This window comes from Pyrus communis, chromosome 7 (assembly GCF_963583255.1).
Source record: "Pyrus communis chromosome 7, drPyrComm1.1, whole genome shotgun sequence".
Taxonomy (NCBI): Eukaryota; Viridiplantae; Streptophyta; class Magnoliopsida; order Rosales; family Rosaceae; genus Pyrus; species Pyrus communis.
This window is the reverse complement of record NC_084809.1, coordinates 7885215-7904424: the sequence shown is the minus strand read 5'-3', so window position 1 is coordinate 7904424 and position 19210 is coordinate 7885215. Positions and strand designations below refer to the sequence as shown.

The 19210-nt window shown below is 36.5% G+C and overlaps 5 protein-coding genes across 5 annotated transcripts in view; 3 read left to right on the top strand and 2 right to left on the bottom strand.

The window, feature by feature from the left end:
• The first annotated feature begins 6367 nt into the window (after positions 1-6367).
• On the top strand, positions 6368-8169 carry LOC137740822 (7-deoxyloganetin glucosyltransferase-like). Its single transcript, XM_068480628.1, has 2 exons — positions 6368-6983; positions 7075-8169. Exons 1-2 carry the CDS (start codon positions 6455-6457, stop codon positions 8004-8006), a joined length of 1461 nt encoding a protein of 486 aa, XP_068336729.1. The 5' UTR covers positions 6368-6454; the 3' UTR covers positions 8007-8169.
• A 4222-nt stretch (positions 8170-12391) lies between these two features.
• LOC137740472 (uncharacterized mitochondrial protein AtMg00810-like) lies at positions 12392-12922 on the bottom strand. The gene has a single exon (XM_068480333.1). The coding sequence runs from the start codon at positions 12920-12922 to the stop codon at positions 12392-12394; it is 531 nt and encodes a 176-aa protein (XP_068336434.1).
• A 2061-nt stretch (positions 12923-14983) lies between these two features.
• On the bottom strand, positions 14984-15727 carry LOC137740471 (uncharacterized). The gene is made up of 2 exons (XM_068480332.1): positions 15292-15727; positions 14984-15114 (listed from the first exon to the last, which is right to left on the bottom strand). The coding sequence occupies exons 1-2, from the start codon at positions 15725-15727 to the stop codon at positions 14984-14986; spliced, it is 567 nt and encodes a 188-aa protein (XP_068336433.1).
• Positions 15728-18164: 2437 nt separating this feature from the next.
• Positions 18165-18668, top strand: LOC137740470 ((R)-mandelonitrile beta-glucosyltransferase-like; the record flags this gene model as incomplete). The annotated part of the gene is made up of 1 exon (XM_068480331.1): positions 18165-18668. A coding segment is annotated over one exon (504 nt), but the record flags the coding sequence as incomplete, so codon positions are not given.
• Positions 18669-19100: 432 nt separating this feature from the next.
• The window catches only part of LOC137739463 (7-deoxyloganetin glucosyltransferase-like), a 5987-nt gene continuing 5877 nt past the window's right edge, over positions 19101-19210 (top strand). The window contains exon 1 of the mRNA XM_068479035.1: positions 19101-19128. Within this exon, the coding sequence (XP_068335136.1) occupies positions 19101-19128 (28 nt within the window). The remainder of the gene's footprint in view (positions 19129-19210) is intronic.

The window sequence follows — 19210 nt, the reverse complement described above, 5'->3', positions numbered from 1 at the left end:
TTGGCCTTCAGAACTAGAATGATGAAGTGCAAAATAAAGGACCATTATCTCAAATAATAAAATTAAAATTAGAATTGAATGCTTAATTACAATCATTTGCAGAGAAAACTCAGATGCTAAAAAAATATTTTAGCAATACAGAAGAGGAAAAAAAACAACAAAAAGAAAAAAAATTATAGACAAGGCCGCAAAATGTATTATAAGGGCTATTTATTAATTATACAGCTTCGAAATAAAATGCAATATAATAAACGAGGTCTGATAGATGGGTTCGTAATATTTTAGAAGATTGTGATATAAAGCTATTTATTATATGAATGCGACACGAAATAATTTTTAAAAATTGTCAAAATATATAACTGTGTTTCAATACCATACAATAAGTTATTTATTACACTTGTTAAGGTTTCACTTACACCCACGCTTCTACTCGACTCTCATATAGTCATCAAATAATACGCGCATTGTTAGGCATATATGCACTACGATGTAACGCACGCACATATTATCCATTGAAAGTTGTACTGAAACTGAAAAATATCTCCACAAAATGACAGAATAAGCCTCGATTATTTCTCTCCTTGCTTTCTCTCTCTGTTTTTAATAAAAGTAAACTTTGAAATCCATTGGTTGTCATATCTATTAGATAAATATAAATTTTACCTCGTAATGATGTGGAATGTGGAGAGAATTTTTACCGTGATTAGAATACGAATGGTACATTACATGTTTTTATATAAGTGGTAAAAAAAATTATTTTTTAAGTTATTAATTTTTTAACACACGTATCTCACTATTTATATAGTAACACGTAATGTATTATCCTATATACCGATCATACTAAAAAATTTCTCGTTGAATGTGGATCTTCAAAACCTTGTCTTGTAGTCTTTGACATTTCTCAATTCAAATTAAAAGTAACAACTTTCTACTGGCTACTATGTCTAATTTTGTTTAGGGTAAATTACATCAAATTACCTCAACTATTAGATCAGTCACAATTTCATACCTCATTTTAAAAAAAATTTCAATGTCATATCTCATCTACAATTTTTTTACAATTTCATACATTTCGTTAGTTTTCTGTTAAATAGTGACGTGGCTTGAAATTAATTAAATATTTAAAAACTAAAAAAAAAAAAAAATCATTTTTAATATTTTTTTCCATGGGGGACCCACCCTTATCCCACCCAAACCCAAATCCCACCCATCCCGTCTTCTCCAAACCCAAAACCCACCCATCTCATCTTCCCCAAACCCAGATCCCACCCATCCCGTACCCTCTGTGCCGATCACTACCGCCACTCTCTTCGTCCTCCCCCGCCCTTCTCCGACTTTGTTGACCAACTTCAGCTGTCACTCACCCACCTTACCCATGCCACGCCATCGCTCGACTCCCTCCCTCCCTCCACACCGCCATCAACCGACTTCCTATCTGATTTCGACTCTGCCTTCACCAAATCGGGTCAATCAGCCCTCTTTCTGCTCCACTACCACTTCTGCCCTCTTCCTCTGCCCCTCAAAACCCTCAAATCTCTCTGCTTCAGTACAACACGAAAGACACCACGACGATGATTGTGCAGGTGGTCGGGTACAAAGAGAGCGAGGAAGCGTTTCAGAGGGTTTCCGGGGTAAGGATTTTGGCGGATTTGTTGGATATGGCGGAAAGTGGCAGCGGAGAGAGGGCGTAGAGGGAGGTGAGGGAGGAGTGGGTGCGCTAAGGGATGTGAGGGAGGAGTGGGTGCGTTGAGGGAGGAGTGGGCATTGAGGGATGTGGCGGAGAATGATAGCAGGGAGTGGGATCTGGGTTTGGGATGGTATCTGGTTGATTTTGGGTTTGGTGAAGACGAGAAGGGGAAGAAAGGGTGAGGGTGGGTCCGTCATGCAAAAAAAAATATTAAAAATGATTTTTTTTTAGTTTTTTAATATTTTATTAATTTATTAATTTATAATAAAGAATAGGTCCCGTCTCAAGTCACGTCATTATTTAATGAAAGAATTGATAGAAAACTGACGGAAGGTATAAAAATGTAAAAAATCGTAAATGAGGTATAACATTGAAATTTCTTAAAAATGAGATACGAAACAAACACACCTTCCTAATTTGATTGCACTGAATGCCTTCGTTATGAAACAAAAGACAGTTAGTCAATTATCTTGTCGCCCAAGATTAATTTTTGCGTAACCTGCAAGTCTTAAAGGAGCACGTATTCAATTTGACTTCAGTTGTGTCTACTTTTCGGAACAGTACTAATCTGCACATATATACATATATTATATATATTTGTGCTTAGTGCAAGCACAAACGCATAAGCACAATCTATGATGGATTCCAAGGCATGCTGTTTGTATTCCAGCACCAGCTCAAAGCCAGATAAAGGCAATGCTTAAATTTTCAAAGCTACTCCACCATAGAGGTTTTCATATAACCTTTGTCAACACAGAGTTCAACCACAACCGCTTTCTAAAATGCCTCGGACCCAACTCCCTCGATGGCTTGCCTGATTTTCGATTCGAAACCATTCCAGACGGCCTTCCACCAGATTCCAACCAAGATGCCACCCAAGACGTCTCTTTAGCATCGGACGCCATCAGCAAAAACCTTTTGCCTCCGTTTTGAGACCTCCTCATAAAACTCAATGACGCGGTGATTTCGATCAATAATGTTAGTCCTCCAGTGACTTGCATTTTCTCAGATGGTTTCATGCCATTTACAATCACAGCTGCTGAAGAATTTGGACTCCCTTTGGTACTCTTCTTTACCATTCTGCAAGCAGTTTCATGGGCTATAAACAAAACCCTACTTTGGTGGAAAAGGGTATTGCACCACCCAAAGGTCGTGAAAAAAATAATCTGAATAAGTTAATTGCACAATTTAATTGATTAAACCTTTTTTTTAACAAAATATTAAAATAGTGTATAGCACCATATTAGCTCGTCGGATTAGGTGTAGAACGAAAAACGTACGGTCCTACACACTCTGGATCTAATACATCACATGCAAAACTTACTCTGTCAATACAATTTTGTGTATATAACAATGCATGGCACATGAGCATACTTACATTATTTTTAGGATATAGTTAATTAATTAGTTTAGTAGAGCACCCGGCCATTTGACAAAGACAAAAAATATATCAATGCGATCACACATGCTCGTCTACTGAAAAACCACGTAAAAAATAAAAGACATGGCATCTCATGATGTATTATAATTCCTGGAAAATCATGAGGAAGATTTCACTTGGACACTTGTGACCGTTTATTTGGACAAAGTCACAAAGACTAATAACACATATACAAACAAACATGTCTTTTAATAGAAGAGATTTTTATTTTTATTTAAAAGATATTAGTTAAGAGACTCCTTTCATATCGAACTTCAACGATTTGAATAGTTTATCTTATAAATCTCGATTAAATAGATTATTTTTGTAAAAATTTAATTTTATTTTAAACCATTTACCTATTTAATTATCACGATAAAATTTTATTATTTTCTATAGAACAAAATATTCATCAATTTCTTTATTCAAATATTTTCGATTTTGCTAATATTTTATAAAAATGATCTATGAAATACAACTTAAAAAATAAAATAAAAAAATCGTTGAAATTCGATATTATATAAACCCTCCAACTAATTCTCATTTTAAAAGAAAATTGAAAATCTCTTTCATTAAACTACCTGTTTCTTTGTACGTGTATTATTAGTCTTTGCGACTCTGTCAAAATAGTGACTTTGACTAAATAAACGGTGACAAGTGTCCAAGTAAAATCTTCCTCGTGATTTTCTAGGAATTATAATACATCATGAGATGCCATACCTTTTATATTTGGGATGTGATATCTACACACATTTTTTACTTCTTCCACACTTTCTAAGTTTTTGGCCATCAGATTGAATGAATTGAAGAAGATCAATAGACATAAATTAATAAAGATGTATGAGAAGTAAAAAGAAGTGTGTGAACAGCACACCCCTTATATTTTAAGCGGTTTTTGAGTGGAGGATTCCGGGGAATTGCATTGATATACATTTTGTCTTTGTCAAAGTCAAATGGCCAGCTATTCTACTGAACTAATTAATTAATTGTATCCTAAAAATAAAGGAAAACTAATTAAAAGAGTTTGAAAACTTTGAGTTTTAATGATAAGAACAAAATAAAGAGTAAAATGAATAATACCAGGATTGACTTTTTAGTGTAAAAATATGATTTTTCGTTAAAGTGAACAGTACCGTGGGTTTTTCGTTAAAACTCTCTAAAAATAATATAAGTATGATCATGTGCCATGCATTTTTATATAGATTTTGTGTATTGATCACATAAAATTGTATTGATAGATTAAGTTTTGCACGTGTTGTATTAGATCTAGCGTTTATTTAAAGATAACTTTAACGAAAAACTTCGGTACTGTTCACTTTAACGAAAAAATACATTTTTACACTAAGAATCAATCTTGGTACTATTTATTTTACCCTTTATTTTGTCTTTATCGTTAAAACTCAAAGTTTTCAAGTTATTTTCAATAGTTTTCCTTTATTTAAATTCTGTAACCCCTGTGTAGATATATATGTTGTTAATTTTAGATTAATTGTTAGAGTAATGCTATGTAAATTAAATTTGTAGACGAAATGATGTGTCACACCAATAAAAAATAAGCATGTTAATCAACACTTAAGTAATAATTCAACCACTAACTTATATGTCATTTAGTTTACAAAATTTAATATACATATTTAATCTCCTTAGCATTATCCTAATTGTTAATTTTTTTAAATGATGAAATTATAAAATCTTAAATTATGGGAGGAAAATTCAAACTTTGGTGCAGGGGTAACACTCTACCAACTTGGAGGTTAGTAATAAATATATGAGAAGTGTAATTGACATTTCAAAAATTTATATAACATCTAATAACTATTTAACTCACCACTTAGTACTACAGTCTAGTGATGTTCCTCTTCATTTGTAAGTGAGAGGTCTTATATTCAATTCTCGTTAAAGATGAATTCAAGACATACGTTCAATTCTCGTCAAAGACGAATTCAAGCCACACTATTACTAGCCCGTTATGAGGCTTAACCTACTTCCTCACCAATTAATATAGATATTTTTTTTTGTTTTAAAAAAATAATAATATTAACTCTAAATTTCACGTAATCCTCCTTACTACGTATGAGTTAAAAGTTAAACAATCAAATTGACCCTATATGTGTTGGAGACATTTTAACTTTTACCACCACAATTAGAGTCGAATATGATTTTATAACTTTTAATTTTACACTTTAGCATGAAACATTTTTTTCAATGTAAATCAAAATAAAATCACAAGAATTTCTTTTTTACCCAAATGTCCTGACTTGTCATTGAGGAAGAATGATTCTTTACTAGTTGTGTAATGTTTAATTATCAGAGTTGAGTATGAAAAGAAGGGAGCCATTCTAATCCTTATTTCAACATTCTTTTGTTGTATATAACTTTATGTGCTAGTGAATGTGGAGGTCGGAGACGAAGAGGGGGAGTTCGACGAGGGCGGAGGGCTGTTCGGGGCAGACGCTGGATTGTGAATTGAATGCGTGGGTGGGGCCCACTCTTTTTAATTTATTTATGTTAAAATTTATTTATTTACATGACACAATTGAGTACTGACTGTCATGTTAGCAAAAAATATAAGTTCTACATTTATCACGTTATCACTTAACGGTCAATTTCACAGATTGACTAACGGAGGTCTATTATTGCTACAAATTCGTAAATCGATATATGATATTGCAATGATCAAATGATGAGGTATGAGTTTGTTATGTAAACCAAAATTAAGGTGGTATGTAATTACCCGGCAAAAAAAAATTAAAAGTTAGTATCACCTTGAAATGGAAGGAGCCAAAGTATTTTTGGCAATTAGCTACAATAAACATATTTTGACATTTTGGTTGCAATCTTGCAGACATGATCAATCATTATTATATTATCGTTGTGTTGTCATCTATGATGGATGCATGGACATGTCAATCAAGTACAGTATCCCATATCCAATGCAGTATCGCATAAGATACTTGATGGATATGGTCGGATACAGGTATGCTCTCCTAAGAAACCCATCTTCTTCCCTGAGCACACCCCATCCCCACCCCCACATGACCAATTTGGCAGCCTCCTCATTACCACGTCATCACCACGTCATCATTTAATAGTTTACTTAACAGATTTTCTAACGGATGTATGAAATCGAAATAAAATGATAAATAAATGTATGAAATTGAAATATTTTAAAGATGTTGTAAGAAATTAAAATCAACCACAAACCTGAGGAGGTAAAATGTAATTTTACCCTATGTTATTGTTGTTGATTCCCCAAGTATTTTCCATAAATAGATGCTAAGTAGTACCAGCAGAGACATCTCCGACCTGCCTATTACTTCGAGTGCAAAAAAGATTAAGGAATAGTAATGGGTTCAATGGAGGTAGCTGCAAATCATAAGCCTCATGCTGTATGCCTCCCATTCCCATATCAAGGCCACATAAAGCCTCTCCTCAAATTTGCAAAGCTCCTACACCACAGAGGTATTCGTATCACCTTCGTCAACACCGAATACAACCACAGACGCTTTCTCAAATCTTTAGGCCCCAATACCTTAGACGGCTTCAAGGACTTCCATTTCGAAACTATCCCCGATGGCCTGCCGCCTTCGGATTCAGCAGATTCAACCCAAGATATCTATGATATCTGTGATGCCATTCAAAACAATTTATTGGCTCCATTTCAAAGTCTCCTCGCTAAACTAAATGCTGTTGCAGCTTCCAACAATACCCCTCCTGTGACCAGCATTGTCTCAGATGGTTTTATGAGCTTCTCAATCACAGCTGCTGAAGAACTTGGACTTCCTATTGTGTTGTTCTTTCCTACTGCTGCTTGTGGCTTCATGGGATTCAAGCATTATCGTGCTCTTGCCGAAAAAGGATTTACACCACTAAAAGGTAGAGGGGAAGTGTAAGAAAATGAAGAACTAATTAGTATATCAGTTTTTTTTTTTACTTAACTGAACTTACACCGTTTTTAATGTTGCAGATGAGAGGTATCTATCAAATGGCTACTTAGACACCGTCATAGATTGGATACCGGGAATGAAAGATATCCGTCTAAGGGATCTTCCAACCTTTCTACGAACCACAAATCCGAATGACAGTGCGTTTTCCTTAACAAGTGAAGCAACTGAGAGAGCACATAAAGCTTCGGCAGTTGTAATTCATACTTTCGAAGCGTTGGAGCATGATATTTTGGATGCTATCTCATCCATGATTCCACATCTCTACCCCATTGGCCCTCTTCAGTTGCTTATTAATCAAATAGAAGAAGACCCTTTGAAGTCTGTGGGATACAGCCTATGGAAAGAAGAAGCCGAGTGCATTCCATGGCTCGACACCAAGGCACCAAACTCGGTTGTTTATGTGAACTTTGGGAGTGTGGTGGTCATGACACCAGAGCATCTTGTGGAGTTTGGTTGGGGACTTGCAAATAGTAAGCATCACTTCTTGTGGGTAATTAGGCCGGATTTGGTCATCGGCGACTCAGCAATTTTGCCACCTGAGTTTGTCGCCGAAACCAAAGAAAGATGTCTAATAGCAGGTTGGTGTCCTCAAGAGGAAGTACTTAACCACCCATCAGTTGGAGGGTTTTTGACACACAGCGGTTGGAATTCAACCATTGAGAGCGTGACAGCTGGAGTGCCTATGCTCTCATGGCCGTTCTTTGCGGAGCAGCAAACAAATTGTTGGTATACTTGCAATGGATTGGGGACTGGGATGGAGATTGATAATGATGTGAAGAGAGATGAAGTGGAGAAGCTTGTTAGAGAGTTGATGGAGGGAGAGAAGGGTAAGAAAATGAAAAGGAAGGCTAATAAGTGGAAAAAGTTAGCAGAAGAAGCCACTGGTCCCAACGGTTCTTCAATAAAAAACTTGGATTTTGTGGTCAACAATGTGCTTCAAGGAAAATACTAGAAGCATGTGGTCTTAATAAACCAGTACGTTGCTCATTTTCGCTTCATACTGTGATCCTATGTATGTTGGCTTTGTTGTGTGTTTGAAATTGATATGATTGTTGGTTTTGGTTTCATAAAGCTACAAGATTGTTATTTTTATTTGTTTTTATAATTGAAATGGTAAGAAGTAATTAGAAAAAGGGTAATTCCCACTTTACTTCTATAAAGTATCGTGATTTTCAAATTTTCATACATCAGGTTTTTTTTTTCATCCGAGTCTCATATTTAAATGAGGATTGTAGGACATTGTCATACTTTTTGTTAAGCTTTTCGTCAGAACCTTTGTTAATGACCAACGTTGCGCCTACATGGACAATAACTGGACACCACATGTCAATGTGGCCCCACGTAGACATTATGAAATTAAAAAACATATCTAGCAGCTTGAGGAAGGTAAAATTTGTTGCGCTGTTCTAAAAATCTCTGCTTAGCATTGCCTAGAACCCACATAGTCACTAGGCAATTAGTTACCACTCCGATTAATCCATAAGCATTTGAAAATTAAAAAAGTGCCCCTAGACCTGCTTAGGCATCCGCATAGCTTGCCTAGGCGCCCACCTAGCTCGTCTAAACCTATCTGGGTCCCGACTCTCACTTGAACAGAAAATCGATAACTTTTATATTGCATTTTATTTTGTCAATAAAATGTAAGAAACTTGTGGAATACTTGGATGAACACTCATTGTATGCTTGTTCCTCCTGTTTTTAATATGTTCTAATACTTTATATCTATATGTCATTTTATTTTGCAATTTATACATCTCAATACAATTATGTATTTTTTAAGTATAAATAGGCACTATTTATACAATCTATAATAAATTTACTTAAATTCGTTTAATCTACATAGGCTCATGCTTAGACGCTAGACCTCAATCCGCCATCCAACTAACACCTAACATCTTTTAGAACCGTCCTTAATTCCACCCTCGTCAAGCCCATCTATACCTTCAAATCCTTTTCTTTTTTCTTTTTTTTTTTTGAACTTTCCGTTTAATCTGAATCCTTAAAACCCTGACATGTCTCCTGATACAGCAAAATACTCCCAATTGGTGCAGGAGAATCCATCAGGAATTTCTTCTAACGCTCTCGCCCCAGCCTCCACATTTTTCAAAGCCTCCAAGCCCATCCCTCCATTTTCAGAAGCTCACATGCATAAGCTGCAATATAGCTCAATTGCAGAATCAAAAGGTTCAACTGAAACTCCTCCCCAATAGGTTTTTCAAATTTCTCATCCATCGAAATTTTAGGGTGCCATCCCAGAATCCTGACATTGCAGATTGCAAAGGGAAAAACCCAGAAACAAAAAGCTTGAGAATTTACTTGCCGTGATTAACCAATGAGAAAATGATTCTCCTACTTCTTATACTTGAATCCACGGGGTTCTCTGCCTTCAGAGATTTCAAGGGTGCCATTCCTTTCGCAATTCGAGTTGCGCAGTGCTTCAGAGATTACAATGGTGACATCTCTTTCAGGTCGACCCAGATTCGAGTATTCTCGGCAGAGGACCCAGACCCCCTTCTTCGAACACTGCCTTGTGGGTCGCCACCTCCAACTTCCTCCCCCGCCGCCGCCTTTCCACCCCCTCCGCCACCTCCTCCTGGCGCTACTCCCTTCGCTCCAAAGAGGCCGTCATCTTCCAGTGCAAATCTTTTTGGATGAACAGATTGTGAATCACGAAGGTGACGTGAGCCCACCGTTTCAGTGCTCAATGGGTTTGTGAAATTCACTCGCTATTGCAGGTTTTTGCTTCTCGATTTCAAAGAATACGAGGCTGAATTGGAGATTGGGAACAATAGGATAAGGGAGAGAGGACAAAAGAAGGAATTAGGGCATGAAGGATAAAAAAGAAGGCGGTAAGCCATGTGGGTCTGAATCATGAAGGATAAAAAACATGATTTCGTGTTTGTTATCATATGGCGTAAAGCTTTGTGTTCGCAGAAGGCAGAACTTGGAGAGAAACCAATGGGTAGATCTGGCATTTTGAACCGATCCAACCCGTTAATATTAGTATTTGGATGGATCGGGTCGCTAACTGAACCCGTTAAATAACGGGTCATTTTAGGTCAACCTGTTAGTTGATGATGTTTTAGTAATTTCAGTCAAATCTTAACAAAAAATAAACTCTATGCAAAATAATAATAATTGTTAATGGGTGTTTACGGATGAAACGGGTGACCCGTTAGCTAAACGGGTTGGGTTCGGATAACCCGTTAACTTAACGGGTCGGGTTGAAACCGACTCAAACCCAATAAACCCAACCTGTTTACAGGTCTACCAATGGGTCTTTCTGTTTTGATTATGTTGGAGATTAAGCTTGTTGCAAAGATGAAGATTGCTTGGATGTCAAGTTTTATGTAAAGCTTTTAGTGTTTTGTATTTAGTTAGAGTAAATTGTAGCAATGGTCTCTTAACTTCATCAGTTGGAGCAATGGTTTCTCAACTAAAAATCTATTATCATTGGTTCATCAACTCATCAAAACGTACTACTATGGTCCCTCAACTAAAAATTCATTACCATTGATCCCTCAACTTTGATCCAACTGGAAAAATGGTCCCTCAACTTTAACCTAATTAGAGCAATAGTCCATCAGCTTTAACTAATTGTAGCAATAGTCCTTCCAACATAACTCATTTTGACAAAATTCTGATGAAGTTGAAAATAACTATAGCTACACATTTTGATGAGTTGAAGGACCCTATTGTAGCAATGATCATTCCAACATAACTTATTTTAACAAAATTCTAACGAAGTTGACGAAAATGACCATAACTACACATTTTATGAGTTGAGGGACCAATGGTAATAGATTTTTAATTGAAGGACCATTGCTCCAATTTGATTAAAGTTGAGGAATCATTGGTACAATTTACTCTCTTAGTTTTAATTATAGCATGAACATTTAGCTGCAATGCATGGCTGAGACTAAAACATCTTAATGACTTGTGTTGTGCCACATATCTTTTGTGTTAGAACGTTTAAGTGAAGCATGTGCTGCTCAATATGGTTTGTTATCTCATAGGCTCATGTGAACCATTTGAAGCTTAACGGTTAGATTCTCTGTGTATTCCTTCACACTTCTTGTGTGAGTGAGTGATGCTTCAATACAATACAATGCACTGAGAGCAATGAACTCTCTCTGTAAGTTTTCTGATAATTCTTCCTGCTTGCTTCATCAAATTTTCATACAACTATTTTCCAGTTTATAGAATGCAAATTTACAAAATCAACAGATTCTTTAATTTATTTATTACATAATCACTAGACTACATGGAATTAGAAACGGGCTGTTATATGAGTTGCAGAAAACTAATTTTTCTGCAGAGAAAAACTATGTTTCAAGTAGCCTATTTGGCTCTTGATTTCCAGGTTCTTATGGCTTTGTTTTGAGCAAATATTATATGTTTTGAAACTAGATATGTCCAGAATCAAAACGCAATTTATATTAAGTTTGTTTCAAGTAGCCTACTTTGGCTCTTCATTCTTCTTTCAATTTGCTTTCTATTTTACTCATTTTTGTGCTGAAACCACTTTAGATGGTTACGTATTGGGTTTCAAAAGAACTATTTTCTTATATAATTATATCTACCTTTGAATTTTATGTTAGAATCTCAAAGACTATGATCTCTGTGGTAAGGAATGAATTGAAAAAAAATGCTCAGAGAGTTGCAGAGAGAAGGTTCTCACAGAAAGTTGCTTTCATTCATTCACACCTCACACAAAACGTGCGAGAGATATATTATCGTTAGAGAGAGAGAGATTCTTTCGCTATGATACAAAACTCAAATCCAACCATTCATGCAATCTAACCTATAAAATAGTTATATGTGTCAACACAAGTCATTAACTCTAAGATTACATCTTAGCAATCTAATTGGAATGTAATCCAATGGCTCACATTTAAATATGTAAACTGAAACTAAATACAAGTTTATTCAACTAAAACACTTATGTTTCAACACTCTCTTCTAAGTGTTTAGTTGAGATTACTCCAAGCTTTCTTCTCAGGTATTCAAACCGATTCCAGGCCAATGCCTTGGTAAAAATATATGCAGTTTGCTCTTCAGTTTTGCAGTATAATAAATTGATCTCTCCATCTTGCAAAGCATCTAGATGAAATGAAATCTCATGTTTATATGCCTTGTCTTATGATGGTTCACAGGATTCTTGGTTATGGTTGTAGCTGAGGTATTATCGCATAGAATTGGTGTAGCATCATCTTGTTTTTCACCAAAATCTGAGAGAACAAATCTCAACTATATTGCCTATGCAGTGGCTTCTGCTGCACTAACACATTCAACCTCTGCAGTGGATAGTGCAACATTACTTTGCTTGACTAATGCCTAAGAAAATACACCTGATCCAAGGGTAAATGCATATGCAGACGTGCTTTTCATGTCATCCTCACTCTCTGACCAATCACTATCACAGTAGCCAATGAGCATTGCTTCTTTCCCCTTCTTATATGATATACCATAATCAAGTGTGCCTTGAATGTACCTAAGTACTCTCTTGGCAGTTCTCATATGCTTTCTGGTAGGACCATGCATAAATCTAGCTACCAAACTTGCTGCAAACATGATGTTCGGCCTTGTAGCAGTCAAATATAGCAGACTTCCAACTATCTGCCTATATAAGCTTTCATCAGCTTGTTCACTTCTATCTGTCTTAGATAGCTTTTCATTTATTGCAAGAGGAGTAGCAACTGATTTGCAATCTTTGAGATCGAACTTATCCAGTAGTGTCTTTGCATATTTCTTCTGGTGGAAGAAAATGCAAGTGTCAGTTTGTATAGCACATAAACCCAAGAAATGATGTAACAACCCAAGATCAGTCATTTCATACTGTCTCATCATCTCAGTTTTGAACTCCATCATCAATTCTTATGAACTCCCAATGTAGATGATATCATCCACATATAGTGAAACAATGAGTATTCCACTTTTAGCAATCTTCACATATAATGTTGCTTCACTAAGACTTCTTTGAAAACCAGCCTTAGTGAAATAAGAGTTGATTTCTTTATACCAAGCTCTTAGAGCTTGCTTAAGACTATATAAAGCCTTCTTGAGTCTGTAAACTTCATCATCCTTGTTCTTAACCACAAATCCAGGGGATTGATCAACATACACTTCTTCATGCAATACTCCATTCAAAAATGCTGATTTCACATCCAATTTGAACAATTTCCACCATTTCTGTGCATCCAATGCAATCAATGTTCTAATTGTATCAAGCCTAGCAACTGGTGCAAAAGTCTCATTGAAATATATTCCAGGCTTTTAAAAGTATCATTTTGCAACCAATCTAGCTTTGTTTTTTTGCACTGAGCCATAAAGTTTTAACTTGGTTTTGTAAACCCATTTAACACCAATTACTAGTTTATCAAATGGTCTACTAACCAACTCCCAAGTATTGTTCTTCTCTATCATTGCAATTTCACTCTCCATTGCTTTCTGCCATGTTTCATCCTTAGCAGTTTCTTCAAAGGTTTCAGGTTCAATAATGCACAGATTGCATCTTTCATGCACTTCTGCATTGCTTCTATATTTTAGTGGAGTATGATCGAAATCATGTGGACCTGACCCTTCACTTTTTCCAGTAGTACCACTTCTGACTTGTGTTTCATCAACGCTTCTTGGTGTCTCACCATCTATTTCTAACATCTCAGCTCGTGTTAAGCTTGATTCACCGGTCTCATTTTCTTTCTCAGTAAACATCAGCAAGTGGAACTGAAATGCTACATTCCTTCTGTGTACTCTAATCCCAACTTGCTTCCTCATTGAATACTACATCTCTGGATATAATCACCTTTCCAGATTCAATGTTATACAACTTGTAACCTTTCTCGTAGTTTCTATACCCCAGAAACACACACACCTTATGCTAGACAAGTCAAGCTTATGTCTCTGTTGTTCTGGGACATGTGCATAGCACAGAGAACCAAACACCTTTAAATGCTTAATTCTTGGCTTTCTTCCACTATAGGCTTCAAATGGAGTTTTCTTGTCCAAAGCCTTAGTTGGACACCTATTTAGGACATATACTGTAGTGTTAACTGCATCAGCCCAAAACTCTAATGGTATCTTCTTCTCAAACATCATACATTTAGCCATCTCCACAATGGTCATGTTCTTCCTTTCAGCCACTCCATTCTGCTGTGGTGAGTATGCCATAGTGAGTTGCCTTTCCATTACCATTTCTTCACATAACTTGTTGAACTCAATGGATGTATACTCTCCTCCTCTGTCACTTCTCAGTTTCTTCAACTTATACCCACTTTGCAGTTCAACAGTAGCCTTAAACTTCTTAAAGACATTGAACACCTCATATTTGTATCTCAAAAAGTAAACCCAACACATCAGATTACAATCATCTATAAAAGTGAGGAAGTACCTATTTCCAGCATTTGTAACAATTTGCATTGGTTCACAAACATCAATGTGTACCAATTCCAGTGGAATAGTGACCCTACTTGTTGTCTCTCTTGGAAAATAATCTCTGCAATGTTTCCCAAGAATGCACCCCTCACACACTTCATTGGTGTTTTTTTTTTTTTGGCAATCCAAGCACCATTTCTTTATCATGTAGCAGCTTCAAGCTATTGACATTCAGATGCCCCATTCTTCTATGCCAGATCAAAGTTGACTTACTCACACTTGCTCTTAATGCAAAATGCAAATCTGTTTGAAGTTTCAAAGGAAAACTTATGTTTCCTCTCATTGGCACCTTAGCAACTAGATTAGAAAGAGAGAGCAATCATCATAAATTTCAGCCTTATTATCTCTAAAAATCAAAAAGTATCCATACTCCATCATTTGCCCTACACTTAGTAGATTCTCCTTAAGACCTAAGACAAGCATTATTTCTTTGATATACCTCATTCCCATCTTAGTATCCACCACCAAACTTCCTTTTCCAATAACATCAACCAATTATCCAGTTCCCAATTTTACCTTTGCAGTTATGCTTCTGTCAATATCAACTAGCACGTCTTTTCTGCCAGTCATATGGTTACTACAACCACTATCCACATACCATACATCTTCAATAGACTTCTTGTTAACTGCATTATTTACATAAAACATGGTTGGTGTGGAAGGAAACTGAGTTGCAAAATTTAGCTGCTGAACACCTTAAGCACCTTTCTTATTATTGCAGTCCCTTGCAATATGACCAATTTTCCCACAACAGTGACACTAAGGTTTTCCTTAAAGAAAACATTCTCCATAATGGTACTTACCACAGTGCCTGCAAGGGTTTCTACCACCTTCTACAGTTGTAGTTTGCTTCCCAAATTGGTAAGCGGGCTTTTGATCCCACTTTTTAAATTTGGGTTTCCAATTCTTCTGGTATCGATTGCCTTGATTTCCAGAAGAATTGGCAAGTTTGGGATTCACACTTAGACTTGCAAATGCTTTCTCAGTCTTGTTCTCATTATGTCTCTCAAATCTCTGTGCAAAACTTTTTAATGAGGCAACTACCTCTTGAACCTCAATCACATATATATCCCTTGAGTGTTCAATCACCGAGCATATAGGATCATATGCAGAGGGTAAACTAATCAACACTTTCTGCACAATTCTCTCTTTAGACAATTCCTCTCCATAACTTCTCATTTGATTTATCAGATCAAACGATTTTGTAAGATAATCAGATAGGGACTCATCATCTCTCATTCTGGTATATTCAAATTCTCTATGAAGACCTTGTAATTTAACACTTCTAACCTATTTGTCGCCATGAAATTCTTGCAGCAGGATATCCCAAACTCCCTTAGAGGTTTCTTCGTGAAAGATCCAAAGGAAGATCTCATCGGAAATTGCTCTCTAAATCAGCCCCAGCGCCTTGGCATCTTTCATGAGCTTCTCCATGAGAGTTGCAGCATCACTCGATTCCTCATTCTCCTTCTTCTTTGCATCAGATTCATCAACTCCCTTCGAATTTGAGCACTCTACTCCTTTTTCAACGAACTCCCATAATCCATGAGACTTGAAAATAGTCTTCATCCTTACGCTACAGAACTCATAATTCTTGCCGGTGAAGATCGGCGCTCTCAGCTCACCACCTCCAAATCCTGCCATATTAGACACAAATCTCGCAACCAATTTCTTCAAATTTTAAATCGTTCATTCGCAAATTCAATCTCTCAGTGTTAAACGACCAAACCTGGATCTGAGGCCATGTTAGAATCTCAAAGACTATGATCTCTATGGTAAGGAATGATTTGAAAAAAAAAAAATGGTCAGAGAGTTGCAGAGAGAAGGTTCTCACAGAAAGTTGTTTTCATTCATTCACACCTCACACAAAACGTGCGAGAGATATATTACCGTTAGACAGAGAGAGATTCTCTCTCTATGATACAAAACTCAAATCCAACCATTCATGCAATCTATCCTATAAGATAGTTACATGTGTCAACACAAGTCACTAACTCTAAGATTACATCTTAGCTGTCCAATTAGAATGTAAGCCAATGGCTCACATTTAAACCTGTTACTGAAACTAAATACAAGTTTATTCAGCTAAAGCACTTATATTTCAACATTTTCAAACAAACGAGTTTTCACGTGTTCGAACCATAAACATTTATGTCTAATGTATATAGTTTCGACTATATGAAATAAAAGCATATGTCTGTAGGCACTATTTTTAGTACTGATAAAGCTTTTACCCATCAAAAAGCTAAATCCTATTTTCTCAAGCTACTTTACTCCATCGCTTCTTCTATTATCGCAATGCTATTTTAGATGGTACATAAGCGTTGTTTGATTTGAGTTATGTTGAATTTGTAGCTCATGAAAATGTTTTCACCCTCTCCATGTAATTTCTAATCTCGGTATAGCCCTTCAAATACAAGTACAGAAGAAAAGGCATCACCCACCGTCTTCTATTTATTGAACTCGAAGTTTTTGATCATCTATAAAGCTCAACTGCATGCATTTACGCAATTGCAAATCGAATATGAGCTCCATGGAAGTAGGAGCCTCACACCGTATTCATATTGCTTCCATTTCAAAGCCATATCAAGGCAATGGTGAAATTAGCAAACTCCTCCACCATTGAGGCTTTCACATAACCTTTATCAACAAAAAGTTCAAAACAATTTCTTTCTTAAATCTCTCGGACGCAACTCTTTTGATGGCTTGTCTGACTTTCATTCTGAAACAATTCCTGATAGCCTTCCAGAGTCAGATGCAGACTCCGCCCAAGACTCCTTTTTGAATTGTGATTCTATATAACAAATTTCTTGGCTCGTTTTGTAACCTTGTAATAAAACTCAATGACATGGCAACTTCCAACATTCTTAATCCTCCAGTGTCTTGCATTGTTTCAGATGGACTCATGACGTTTACTATCACGGCTGCTGAAGAATTTAGACTCCCTATCGTGCTGTTCTTTACTTTACCTGCATCTGCATGCAGCTTAATGGGATCTAAACACTATTCTGCTTTGGTAGAAAGATGACTTGCATCACTGAACAGTAAAAATATTGAAGAATTTTTCGAATTTTAATGATTCATTGCTTGTTTATTACATATGACTTATGAATATGATTACTTGGGTGTTGTAGAGGAGAGCTGTTTGACAGATGATAGATTGGATTCCGGGAATGAAAGGTATACACTTAAGGGCTCTCCCCTACTGGTATAGTGACATTGTTGAAACTTGAAATAGAAAGGAACGAAGTTACCCGAAAAATGTAGAAGTCTTGAGTGATGAATGATTCTTGGTATGAGTCGCGGACTAAGTCGCTCTCTTTAAGACGTTTCACAGCTCTGTCCAAAGTGTGCAAGTATTTCAAAAACACCACGTCTTCCTCAGGATAAAACAGCCCAGAACATTCTTCTTCTCATAAAGCTCTTCCTTGCACAGTGGAAGAACCTTCGAACTCACACCCTCTCAATATGTTGCTTATCAAAACTATATATCATAATATATATATATATATATATATATATATTCGTATTCTTTCAATGATCTAGGGACTACTATATATACTATGGAAGAAAGAGATGTTGAGGGTTTGAGAGATTAATGAGAGCTTAAAAGCAGGACAAAACGGAAAAAAAAAACAAAACGTAAAGTAAAGTAATTGCACAGATGACACACTAACATGTTATTGAGTTTGGCTGGGTACTTGCAAATAGCAAGCATCCCTTCCTGTGGATAATTAGGCCATTCTGGTCAGTGATTTTGCCACCCGAGTTTGTGGCTGAAACCAAGGAAAGAGGTAAGATAGTAAGTTGGTGCCCGCAAGAGAAAGTCCTTAACCACCCATCAGTTGGAGGGTTTTTAACACACAGCAGCTGGAACTCAACCGTTGAGAGTTTGTCTACTGGAGTGTCTCTACTCTGTTGGCCACTCTTCGGTGATCAGCAGACAAACTGTTACTTCACTTGCAACGAAAGAGGCAGTGGCATGGAAATCGATAGTAACGTGAAGAGAGATGAGATGGAGAAGCTTGTTAGAGAATTAATGGATGGGGAAAAGGGCAAGAAAGTGAAAATTAGGGCCATAGAGTGGAAGAAACTTGCGGAAGAAGCCACCGGTCCACATGGTTTTTCATCCAAAAACTTGGACAATTTGGTGAATCAAGTGCTCTTAAATAACAGATAGATTGCGTTCTCCATAAAAATTTTGGTCTTAATAACTAGCGATGTACTGCACAACTAGTTTCTATTTGCCCCTGTTCAATTTCCCGGTGAAAATTACACAGATTTCCTATGTTGGAGTTAATTGTTTAGAAGCTAGCGCAAGTTGATGTTGCAAAGATCTAAAAAAATCCTTGTGGTTTATAATCTGATTAGGTCATAGAAAAGACACATGAATGAGCCAAGAGGACAAACTGTCGACATGTGCCAAAGAGATTAAAATCCTTTGGTAGTAAGACATTTTCAACTGCCGGCTGAAAGAGCAAAATTACAAAAGGCAAACCCCAACCCAACCGTCCATTACTTGTCCGACTCATCGTCATCTGTACAAGTACAAAGTAGACCAAAATATATATGTAGCAGTACTGTCTTCCAGTAGAGATACACACAATCTTATATGAGTAGTTCCACTGCAGTAGTAGGTTATAAGCTGTTGAGAATCAATGTCAATTGTAGGTGAAGTAAGTGTGTGAGGTTGGTGAAGTAAGTGTGTGAGGTTGGTGAAGT